The sequence below is a fragment of the Erithacus rubecula genome (genome assembly GCF_903797595.1).
Source record: "Erithacus rubecula genome assembly, chromosome: 14".
Lineage (NCBI taxonomy): Eukaryota > Metazoa > Chordata > Aves > Passeriformes > Muscicapidae > Erithacus > Erithacus rubecula.
Window position 1 is genome coordinate 18,143,903 of NC_136666.1, and position 12,500 is coordinate 18,156,402.

General features: G+C 34.1%; 1 protein-coding gene across 1 annotated transcript in view; it reads left to right on the forward strand.

Moving 5' to 3' along the window:
• MAP2K5 (mitogen-activated protein kinase kinase 5) overlaps window positions 1-12,500 on the forward strand; it is a 110,003-nt gene that overhangs the window by 60,555 nt on the left and 36,948 nt on the right. The window contains exon 17 of the mRNA XM_079317745.1: window positions 1,877-1,906. Within this exon, the coding sequence (XP_079173871.1) occupies window positions 1,877-1,906 (30 nt within the window). The remainder of the gene's footprint in view (window positions 1-1,876; window positions 1,907-12,500) is intronic.

The window sequence follows — 12,500 nt, forward strand, 5'->3', positions numbered from 1 at the left end:
CCCAGATTTTTCTTCCCTATACCCAAATTTTACCCAGATTTTTACTCTGTAAACTGAAATTTCACCCAGATTTTTATCTATAACCCAGATTTTACCCAGATTTACCCAGATTTTTACTGTTACCCAGATTTTTACTCTGTAATCCACATATTACCCATTTTTTTCTTCTGTAACCAAGATTTCACCCAGATTTTTATTCTATAATCCAAATTATACCCAGATTTTTACTCTAACCCAGATTTTTACACTATAACCCGAATTTCACCCAAATTTTTACTCTGTAACCCACATTTCACCCAAATTTTTACTCTGTAATCCACATTTTATTCAGATTTTTACTCTATAACCCAGATTTCACCCAGATTTTTACTCTGTAACCCAAATTTCACCCAGATTTTTACCTATAACCCAAATTTCACCCGATTTTTATCCACATTTCACCCTGAGCCATTTAAGGGGCTCTGGGAGCTGCTGCTCAGCACAGATAATAATTGTGATAACATCAAAGGCTGCTCAAAAAGAGACTTTTTTGGCCATTTCCCCAATTTCTGTCATCATGAGAGTTGAGAACTTTTCATTTTTAGAAATGTGGCTGAATTTGGGCATCAAATGGTGCCACTGAGAGAGAAAAAAAGGCTGGAAAAATCCAGAAATCACAGAAAAAATGAGTTTAGAATGGCCCATTGTAAACACAGAACCCATTTATTTACTTTTTCCTCAATTTCTACCATTGTGAGAGTTGAGAACTTTTCTTTTTTAGAAAAGTGGCTGAATTTGGGCATCAAATGGTGGCACTGGGAGAGAAAACAGGCTGGAAAAACCCAGAATAAAATCAGTGTGATGGTGTTGAAAGGCCCATTCCAAACACAAAATCCCATTTTTCTACATTTTCCCCAATTTCTGTCATCATGAGAGTTGAGAATTTTAGTCTTCTAGAAATTTGGGCATCAAATTGTGGCACTGAGAGAGAAAACAAAGCTGGAAAAACCCAGAATAAAATCAGTGTGATGGTATTGAGAACCCCATTGTAACCACAGAATCATTTTTTTTACATTTTCCTCAATTTCTACCATTGTGAGAGTTGAGAACTTTTCTTTTTTAGAAAAGTGGCTGAATTTGGGCATCAAATGGTGGCACTGAGGGAGAAAAAGGCTGGAAAAACCCCCAAAAATTGAGTGTGATGGTGTTGAAAGGCCCATTCCAAACACAAAATCCCATTTATTTACATTTTCCACCAATTTCTGTCATCATGAGAGTTGAGAACTTTAGAACTGTGGCTGAATTTGGGCATCAAATTGTGGCACTGAGAGAGAAAACAAAGCGGAAAAACCCAGAATAAAATCAGTGTGATGGTATTGAGAACCCCATTGTAACCACAGAATCATTTTTTTTACATTCTCCTCAATTTCTACCATTGTGAGAGTTGAGAACTTTTCTTTTTTAGAAATGTGGCTGAATTTGGGCATCAAATGTTGGCACTGAGGGAGAAAAAAGGCTGGAAAAACCCAGAATAAAATCAGTGTGATGGTGTTGAAAGACCCATTCCAAACACAAAATCCCATTTATTTACATTTTCCACCAATTTCTGTCATCATGATTGTTGAAACTTTTCTGTGGCTGAATTTGGGCATCAAATGGTGGCACTGAGAGAGAAAACAAAGCTGGAAAAACCCAGAATAAAATCAGTGTGATGATATTGAGAACCCCATTGTAACCACAGCTCTTTGTATGACAAAAATCTCATTTTTTTTCCCTTTTTTTTGCCATTTCCCCCCATCCCTGCCCTGCTGAGAGTTTGAACACTCCTCTCCCTTGCAGGAAATGTGCCCTCCATGCAAATCTCTCTAACTAGACAAATATTATTTCCTTTTCTCAGCTGGCTCTGGGGAGGTTTCCATATCCTCAGGTAAGATTGTTCATTACTGCTGTTTGCCACTGTGACATTCATTCCTATGGATGAAGGTGCAGAGAGCAAATTGGGAACATTTCAACCACCCACAAATAAATCTGTCCTGTTAAATTGAAAAGTGGGAGCAGCAAGGAGTCGTTTAAAAGTCTCTATTGATTTTTTTTTTTATTTTTTTCCTCTTTTTTTTCCCTCCCCGGAGACAAAAAAAATGTTGGTTTTGTTGGGAGGTTTAAAAAAATAATTCGGTTTTAACAATAGTATCTGTTTGTTTTCTTGCAATTTGATTTTTTAATTCTGGTATCCGTTTCATTTCTTGCAATTTGATTTTTTAATTCTGGTATCCGTTTCATTTCTTGCAATTTGATTTTTTAATTCTGGTATCTGTTTCATTTCTTGCAATTTGGTTTTTTAATTCTGGTATCTGTTTCATTTCTTGCAATTTGATTTTTTAATTCTGGTATCCGTTTCATTTCTTGCAATTTGGTTTTTTAATTCTGGTATCTGTTTCTGGCAATTTGGTTTTTTAATTCTGGTTTTGAGTGATGGTACAAGGATTTAAAATCTCAAAAAAAAATAGAATGTGAGTGGGATATTTAAGGGAGTTTCCATTGAAGAGGAGCTAATATCAGAATTTTACTAAATATTGGTTTTTTTTAATGTGATATTTTCTAATCACCTGGTAAAAAAAAAATCTCTGGTGGCTCTGGTTGGGTGGTTGCCGAATTTTGCATATTTTATTTATTAACTTATTTACTTATATTTTACTTTTTATGCTTTAAAAACAAAACCAACCCAGAAGTGGCTTTGACAATTCCCATCTGGAGATGGATGTCAGAACTCACAGGGACAAACTGTTCAGCACTTCCTGCCAATTATTCATTCTAGGGAGAGGAGGGGGAAAAAAAAATAAAAAAAAAAAAAATAAAAATTTAAAAAAATAAATTAAAAAAAAAAAATTAAAAAAGTGGAAAAAAAATTTTAAAAGTGGAAAAAAAATTTAAAAAAAAAAAGTGGAAAAAAATTTAAAAAAAAAAAAAAAAAAGTGAAGTGTCCAGGGAGTAAAATGAATTATTTGAATGGGGTTTTTTTTATGTTTTGATGACTGTTCTCTGCATCTTGGGCTCTGCAGCTCTCAGTGCCTGGAGGCTCTGGCTGATTTAAAGGTGCTGTTGGTCTGTGCTCTTTAAGCATCTATTAACTTGCTATTATTATGCAAATAACTGTTGTAATACACACACTAATTTATGCATGGTTAGATTATGCAGATGCCTCACAAACATGGTTATTGAATAATAGGCTGGGGCTCATTCCCTCTCCCATTTTTAGAAGCTGTTTTAAGCAAATTCTCCTGACACTTCTGCAGACTTGGGTGGAAATATTTGGATTTTTCACTTTTTTTTTTTTTTTTTTTTTTTTTCATCATTCCCTCTGCAACATGTTCACTGAAACCATCAACAGAAGTGGAATATTTTATTTGGGTTTTCAATATATTTTTGGAAGATCATAAAAGAAACTTTGGTGTTGAGGAGCCCTGAACATTTTGGATTTTGTATTTTTTCAATATTTGTGGATTTGATAATTTTGAAATGCAAAGTGATGAGCAGAGGGAGGGAGGTTGGACATTCCATGTGGATCCAGGCAAAGCCAAGTTTAAAGATGATTTTTTTTTACAGCTCTAATTAAAAAGGGTCTGGAAAAGAATATTTGGCAAGGCAGCAGCCCATGAAATTATATATATATATATATATATATATATATATAAATAAAAAATATTTATTTATTTATATTTATATATTATAGATTTATTTATTTATTTAATAATAATTATATATATAATTATATATATAATTGTATATTTTATAATTATATATATATTTATCTATATTTTAAAATTTAAAACGTGGCTGTTCAGCTTTTCAAGCTTCTGCTTTGATTTTATGTGAATTTATTTGGGGTTTTTTTTTAGGCTTGTGCTGGGCAGGAGAAACCTTTGATTAGGGGGATAATTAATGGGGGGGGGGTTTAATCTCTTTGTTTTCTTAATTATTTTATTATTTCCTATTATTTTTCATTTTGCTCATTCCTGGAATAATTCATCCCTTCAAGGAATGAAAGTCCAAATTTATCCCTAAATCCCTCAAAGTTTCCCTGTGAAAATGGGAAATTTCAAATGTGGGTGAGAGCACCTGGAATTTCCTCCAAGTGGATTTTGCTGCAAGAAAAAAGGAAAAAAAACAAAAAAATTTGGTTTTTTTTTTAATTTTGAAGGCACAGACAAATGGTGTGTGAAAATTCAGTTTGAATGAAGGATTTATAGGGAGAGAAATTAAAATTAATTTAAGGGTTATTATTTCATTTCCTTCAGCAGGATATTTGCTCCCCACTCTTCATTTCCCACATTTATTAATTTTATAAGTATTTATTTTTCTGATTTATTAATCATTATTTGATCTTTACAATTAAGCACTTAAACAAGTGAGCAGAAAAGTTCTTTATGGGTGTGTTGAGAGTTAATATATAATTATTAACTCTAATTATATATATTTTTTGATCTCAATATACAGATTATAATCTTGATGAAGATTAAAAAGGAACAATCTGAGCAGGGAAATTACAAACAGGGATGTTCAGAACTTTTCCACTTTAAAAACTTTGGAGCAGGAAATTCTTGAGCCTTAAAATGGAGAAAAATTTGAATTTTTGGTGCATTTTATGGTTTTGGTGTTGCTGAGATTTTGGGAAATGTGAAAATCCTTTTGGAAAGGGGAGGGAATGATGTTTGTGGGGTTTTCTGTGGGTAAAAAATGAAATTTTTAAGGTTAATTTAGGGTTTATTTGCACCTCTGTTGATAATGAGAATGGTGCATGTGCTCACAAATATTCCAGAATAAAGTTATTTTCTACAGAAACATGAAAAAAAGAAAGGAAACCCCTTTTCAAGGGTTTTTTAGGGATCTGAGGAAAACAAGTTTTCGATTTTCCTGTAAAAGTTTCACCTGAATTTGATTATTTTGATTTTACACACCCCAAAAAACCATGGCACCTTGGATATTTAATTCAATTTCCAAAAATCTGGAAAAACTTCACAGAAATTCAAATTCCCAAAATAAAACCACGATGGTGGGCAGTGATTTATTTCATGATAATGCAATTTAGGAGAAATTAAAAAAAAAAAATGGAATTGCCCATTAAATATTCTCAGTTTGTTGTCAAAGTTTCTCCAGGGCAAGGTGGGAAAAATTCCAGAGGAGCAGGCAGAGAAAATCCCAAGCTCCTCTTCATAAATTAGATAAAAATAACCTGATTTTTTTTTCCTTTTTTGGCACCAAAAAAAAAAAAAAAAAAAATTCCCTCCTCCCCAAAAACAAAAATCTGAGCAAATTCTACTATTGGAAAGCTTTGAATATTTTCACACCCCATTAATTTATATTTATTCTCTGCCTCATCTTTACATTTATTTATTTTTTTAATTTTTTTTTTTCTCTCTCCCTTTTTTTTTTTTATTTTAAATTTTTTTTTTTTTGGTGGTAAATTCAGACTCCCTGCTGCTGGAGTGATTTTCATCTTGTTGTTAATTTTCCCTGCTCCATATGGAGCTGCAGACATTTCACCTGCAGGCTGTACTAGATTTTGCTGTAGCAATCTCACTTCCTCAGGCCAAAACTGTCATTTAAGGTTCCTGCTGCATCTGTCTAAGCTTTTTTTTTTTTAAAATTTTTATTTATTTATTTTTATTTTTTTTTTCTTGCCATTAAGAGAGTGTGAATAACAAATTGGATGCACCTGAGATTTTTCAGATGATTGGTGTGTTCTGTAGATCTTGGAAACAGATCCCTGTAGGGATGGGGAGGGGCTAAAAAAAAATTTATTTTTTCCAACAGCAAAAAAAAAAAAAAAAAAAAAAAAAAAATACATAAACAAAACCATCCCCACACCAAATATTTCATCCTGCCTTGTCATTGATTAGAAAAGAGCCTTTAATTTCATTTCACCCCATGTTGTGATTAATTTGCATTCTTTGTCAGAAGTTAATGGAGTTTTTTATGGTTGGCTCTGAAATCCTTGAAGAGTGGGACTTGAGCTGATGTGAAATTTATTTTTTTTTTTTTTTTTTTTTTGCTGCTTGATTGATGGCAGAGCTTGATGTGATTCCAAACGGCTTTTTAAGCTGTTTTTAAGAATTATTTGAATAAAATGCCAGCTAGGATATTGTTCTAACAGCAGAGATTATCTGTTAAAAATCTGTTTCAAATAAAGAACGTGATAAGTAGAGGGGAAAAAAAAAGAAAAAAGATCAAAAAGACAGGAGGGGATGATGGAGGTGGGAGATGATATTTGTTAAAATAACTTATTTCAAAATGTACTGGCAGCAAGAGACTTTCATTTAAAGCTCTTTTTTTTTTTATATATACACAGCTTCTTTTTGCAGCAGGAGGAATAAGGGGAATAAATTAGGGAAGAATTTTGATTTTTTTTTTTTTATTTTTTTTCTCTCACACTGGAGCTCAAACTGAGACAGAAATGATGAGTTATTCCTGGTGTCATCCTGAAATCCCACAGCAAGGGAAGCACAAAAAAAAAACAAAAAAAAGGGAATTTTACAGTGCTGGCTGTGGATTTGCTTCCTAAGAAATATCAGGGGGAAAATATAAAATAAATGAAAGAAAAAAAGCCTGAGTGGAAGCAAAGAGGTTTTTGCTCCTCCTGGTAGGAAAGGTTTTTCCCAAACCCAATTTGGAAAGGATCAGAGGGAAAATGTAGAATATTCTGGGATGGATTGGGGACAATGGGGCTCCTTCCTCCAGCAGGACAGAACTTCACCTTAAGGAAAAAAAAAAAAAAAATATATTGTTATTATTATTATTATTGTTATTCCAGCAGGACAGCACTCTACCTTTAAAAAAAATATATATATATATATATATATATTTATTATTATTATTATTATATTATTCCACCAGGACAGCACTTCACCTTAAAAAAAAAATATATATTTATATAATAATAATAATAATTATTATTATTATTATTCCAGCAGGACAGCACTTTACCTTAAATATATATATATATATATAATTATTATTATCATTATTATCATTATTCCTATTATTCCTATTATCATTATTATTATTTTTTTTTCTTCTGACCCCCAAAGCTGATGATTTTTCACAAAATTTCCTTTTCCTCCTTTTGATTTTCCTCCCTCACTGCAATTCCTGCCAGGAGATTTTACTCCAGCTCCAAACCTCCCCTGCCAGTTTTTCCTTGGGAATCAGGAATTTATTTGCTGAATAATTTCCTGCCTTGAGATGAACTTGCTGCTTTAACACAAAAGATTCTTTTTCTTTTTTTTTTTTTATTCCCTGCAATCCATATTAGACCAAACCCACCTGGCTGCATTTAAATGGAATCAGGGGGGGAAAAAAATAAATATTTATTAATTGGGATGGTGAATACCATTTTAGTGGGTTTGTTTGTTTTTTTCTTTTAAGCATTCATTTCTTTGGGGAGGATAAATTGTTTTCAGCAGGCAGGAAATGTTCAATGCCATTGAAATGCCATTAAACACTGCTCAGATTTCATATGCCAATATTAAATATATTCATTTATATATTTATATAATAAATAAATATTAATTGGCAAATAATGCTAATCTAGTCAATGCAATTGTAATATCTTAAATATGATCAATTCCTGGAAATCTTTTTTTTTTGGAATATATTCCAGAAATCAACTGGCAGTTATTGTTTTAAGCTCATTCCTAATTTTCTTAGCTTAGGTTTGACATAGATCATTCCCTTTTTGTTTTTTTATTTTATTTTTCTCCATAGCCAGCAATAAGTTTGAATTTTGAATTTGATTTGCCTGTCGGGAACTTGCTGTAAAATTTGAATTTAGTTGGTTTTTTCTAGAGGTACTTCCTTGTTTTGAAAAATGGAGAGATTTTAGAAAAAAAAAATTTAAAAGAATCTGAAATAGAAGGAGAAAAAATCTATTTATTTATCTTGACCTTCCTGATATTTTTTTTTTTATTGTAAAATTGATCTTTAAATAATGTGGTCAAGCATGGGACATGGAGGGTGACCAATAAAATCCTAACAAATTTTAAATATAATGATTTCATAATAAGTTTAATATTACTTAGTTTGTTTTAAAAACTGGTTTTGGGATCTTGAAAGGCTGATGTGCATTTTTTAATCTCTAATCCAGAGAATTCCAGTTGTTCTCCACAATTTTCTCCACTTGTTCTCCACATTTATTCTCCATAATTATATCCAATTTTTCTCCATTTTTTCTCCAATTTTTCTCCAATTGTTCTCCAGTTGTTCTCCAATTTTTCTCCAATTTTCTCCAATTTTTCTCTAATTATTCTCCTCATTTATTCTCCATAATTGCTCTCCAGTTGTTCTCCACAATTTTCTCCAATTCTTCTCCACAGTCTTCTCCAATTATTCTTCACATTTATTCTCCATAATTATATCCAATTTTTCTCCAATTTTTATCCAGTTTTTCTCCAATTGTTTTCCAATTGTTCTCCAATTTTTCTCAATTTTTCTCCAATTGTTTTCCAGTTTTTCTCCCATTTTTCTCCCATTTTTCTGTAATTGTTCTCCAATTTTTCTCCAGTTGTTCTCCAATTTCTCTCTAATTGCTCTTTATCTGTTCTCCACATTTATTCTCCATAATTGTTCTCCAGTTGTTCTCCACATTTATTCTCCATAATTATATCCAGTTGTTCTCCAAATTTTCTCCAGTTTTTCTCCAATTTTTCTCCAATTGTTCTCCAGTTTTACTCCAATTTTTCTCCAATTTTTCTCCAATTGTTTCCAATTGTTCTCCAAATTTTCTCCAATTTTTCTCCAATTTTTCTCCAGTTGTTCTCCAATTTTCCTCCAATTGTTTCCAATTGTTCTCCCATTTTTCTCCAACTGTTTTCCAATTGTTCTCCTATTTTTCTCCATTTTTTTCTCCAGTTTTTCCCCAGTTTTACTCCAATTTTTCTCTAGTTGTTCTCCCATTTTTCTCCATTTTTTCTCCATTTTTTCTCCAACTGTTTTCCAATTGTTCTCCTATTTTTCTCCAGTTTTTCTCCAGTTTTTCCCCAGTTTTACTCCAATTTTTCTCTAATTGTTCTCCCATTTTTCTCCATTTTTTCTCCAATTTTTCTCCAACTGTTTTCCAGTTATTCTCCCATTTTTCTCCCATTTTTCTCCAGCTGTTCTCCAGTTTTTCTCCATGTTATCCCAATCCAGAGTGGCCTCAGGACAGGGACAGTCCTGACTCTGCTGGGGGGTTCCCAGCTCTCAGTTCCATCCCTGGAAGGTTTTTCCTGCTGCAGGAGGAGCTGCCTCTGCTGTCCTGCCTCTTCCCAGCCTGGACACCCCTTTTTTAGTTTATTTTGAATTTTTTTAATTTTAATTATTTTTTCATTTTTGTCTCTCTGCATTTCTGATTTTGGGGTTCTGCTCAGTGCCCCACTGGGGATGCTCAGGGTGGTGGTTTGGTGTCCTTGTTCTGTTTCCTGATTTCTTTGCTCTGTTAGTTTTTTGTTTGTTTGTTTATTTGTTTCTTTTTGGAGTTTTATTTTGGGTGGGTTTGGAGTTTTGGAGGGGTTTTTTTTGGTGGTTGTTGTTTTGGTTTTTTTTTTTTTTTGTTGTGTTTGTCTGGTTTGGGTTTTTTTGTTTTGTTTTTTTTGTGGTTTTTTTGTTTGTGTTTTTTTGTTTTGTTTTTGTTTTTTGGTTTTAGGTTGGTTTTATTTTGTTTGGTTGTTTGGGTTTTTTGTTTGTTTGCTGGTTTTTGGTTTTGTTTGGTTTTGGTTTTTTTGTCTCTCTGCATTTCTGATTTTGGGGTTCTGCTCAGTGTCCCACTGGGGATGCTCAGGGTGGTGGTTTGGTGTCCTTGTTCTGTTTCCTGATTTCTTTGCTCTGTTTTTGTTTGTTTGTTTTTTATTTTGGTTTTTGTGTTTGTTTTTGGGGGGGTTTTGGTTTTTTTTTTTTTTTATTTTGTTTTCTTTTTGTTTTGTTTTTGTTTCCCTGCATTTCTGATTTCTGCCCAGGGTGGTATCTCTGATCTCCTTGCTCTGTTTCCAGGACATCCCATTTTTTTGGAGCTTTTGGAGCCTTTGTTGGATTCCACCACTCTCATCCAGCTCAGTTCTCTCATTTTCCCTCTCCCACATTGTCCCAAAAGTTTTTCTCTTCCCCTCTGGGTGACACAAAGATCTGGGTGGAACAAATCCCAATTCTTTGTTTTATCTTTTTCTTTGTTCTCTGGGAGCAAACACTGACACAATTTGGACTCTGATCCTGGATTTTCAACAGCAATTTGCTAAATTTTTATTTTTAATTTTTTTTTTCCTGTCCTGCTGACCAAGGGATTTGTTGTCAGGGTGTAGAAATGATTGCTGGGAGGAGTTATTATTGTCATTATTATCATTATTATTGTCATTATTATTGTCATTATTGTCACCACAATCCCTCCAACAGTGTGGAGCTTTCCATGCCCACGTTGGTGAATTGTGTTTCTAAACTCTGGTAAAGAGATTTCTCTGAGAAGTGGCTGCAGTTCAATGGTGGATGAAATAATCTCTTTATATAAATTTGTTTGGAGACCTCAGGGAAAAGCAGCATAATATAATTGTAAGAATATATTTAATATTAAGGTTGTTGTGAATTGTCTGTTTTGGGGGATTTTTTTTTATTTGGAAATAATTTTCTTTCTTCTTTTTTTTTTTTTTTTTTTTTTAATGTTTTGTGACAATGATTGAAGTTTGCCATTTGTAAAATCCCCAGATGGGGATGGGGAAGGGGAATTTAAAATATCAGGAACAAATTAGGGGGGGGTCATTCTCACTGGTTTGGTGCTTGGTTTCTTGCAGAATTATCAGCAATTGCAATTTTTCATAGAAATTGTAAATATAACTGAAGACCACCCTTGAATTCCACAGGAATTGTGGAATGCTGGGGAAGTCCCCCTGGAAACCAGAATATTTAGATATTCCTTCACTTTTATATCAGGGCACAATGTTAATTTTTGCTCTTAAAGCTCAACTCTCATTTTTTACAGATGAAAAACAACTTTATCCACTTTTAAAATAATGTTGGTGTGTGGGAGCCTCCCTTTAAAACCATATGATTTGTTGGTAGATGGGTTTTTCTATTAAAAAAATAAAAAAATAAAATCCAACTATCAGGGCTCCAAAAGCAGTATATATGTAAAGAGAAATTTGTTAACTGCAGTGGGAAGATCTAACCCTGGGTCACCTGCAAATCTCTCCAACAAGAGCTCCAGGGCAAACCCTAATTCCAGGGAGTAAAAAATGAAAATTAAAGCTGTAGCTGGTGAGTCCTGCAAGTTACCCAGGGTGGATTGATTTGAGATTTTTGATTGTGGTGCTGAGAGGGATGGGAAAGGTTCTGCCAGCCCAAGGATCTCCATGGAGACAGAAAAAGAACCTGATGGTCTGGCTGAAGATGCTTTTCATGACCAGAGGCATTCATTAAATAGGAGGTGAAGCAGGAGGCAAACTTTGGTATTTTTAACCAATCTTGGGGGTTGGGATAAAAAAAATTAAAAAAAAAAGAAGCTCTTTTGGAGATTTTTATATGGAGTGTTTATCCAGGTTGTTCTGTGGCCACCCTGAGAGTGGCACAGGTTTATTGAGCATTTCTGCAAATGATAAACAAATGCATGGAAAAAAAAAAAAAAAAAAAAAAATCCATGCAGGGAAATCCACAGAAAATCCCCTGCAGGTCCCAAAATATCCAAATATTCCCCGCCAAAGGGGGAAAGTGCTGAGCAGGGCTGGTGATGGGCAGGGCTCAGAAATGAGATTTCAGCCTTGGTGATGAGAGGCTGAAAGTGAATTTTGTTGGGGGGATGATGGTGGAATTCTGGTTGAGATGGGAAAGGATTTTAATGCTCAAATCAATTCTCCTGCCACCATCCCAGGGGCAGCCACAGCTGCTCTGGGAATCCATCCCAAAATCCCACCCATCCCAAAATCCCATCCATCCATCCACCCATCCATCCATCCCAAAATCCCATCTATCCCAAAATCTCATCCATCCCAAATCCCATCCATCCAAAATCCCAATCCATCCATCCACCCATCCATCCATCCATCCATCCATCCATCCATCCATCCATCCATCCCAAAATCCATCTATCCCAAAATCTCATCCATCCCAAAACTCTCCATCCATCCATCCCAAAATCCCATCCATCCCAAAATCCCATCCATCCATCCACCCATCCCAAAATCCCACCCATCCCAAAATCCCATCCATCCATCCATCCACCCATCCCAAAATCCCATCCATCCATCCATCCATCCATCCATCCATCCATCCATCCATCCATCCATCCATCCATCCCAAAATCCCATCTATCCCAAAATCTCATCCATCCCAAAATCCCATCCATCCACCCATCCCAAAATCCATCCATCCCAAAATCCCTCCATCCATCCACCCATCCATCCATCCATCCATCCCAAAATCCCATCTATCCCAAAATCCCATCTATCCCAAAATCTCATCCATCCTAAAATCTCATCCATCCCAAAATCCCATCCATCCCATAATTCCAT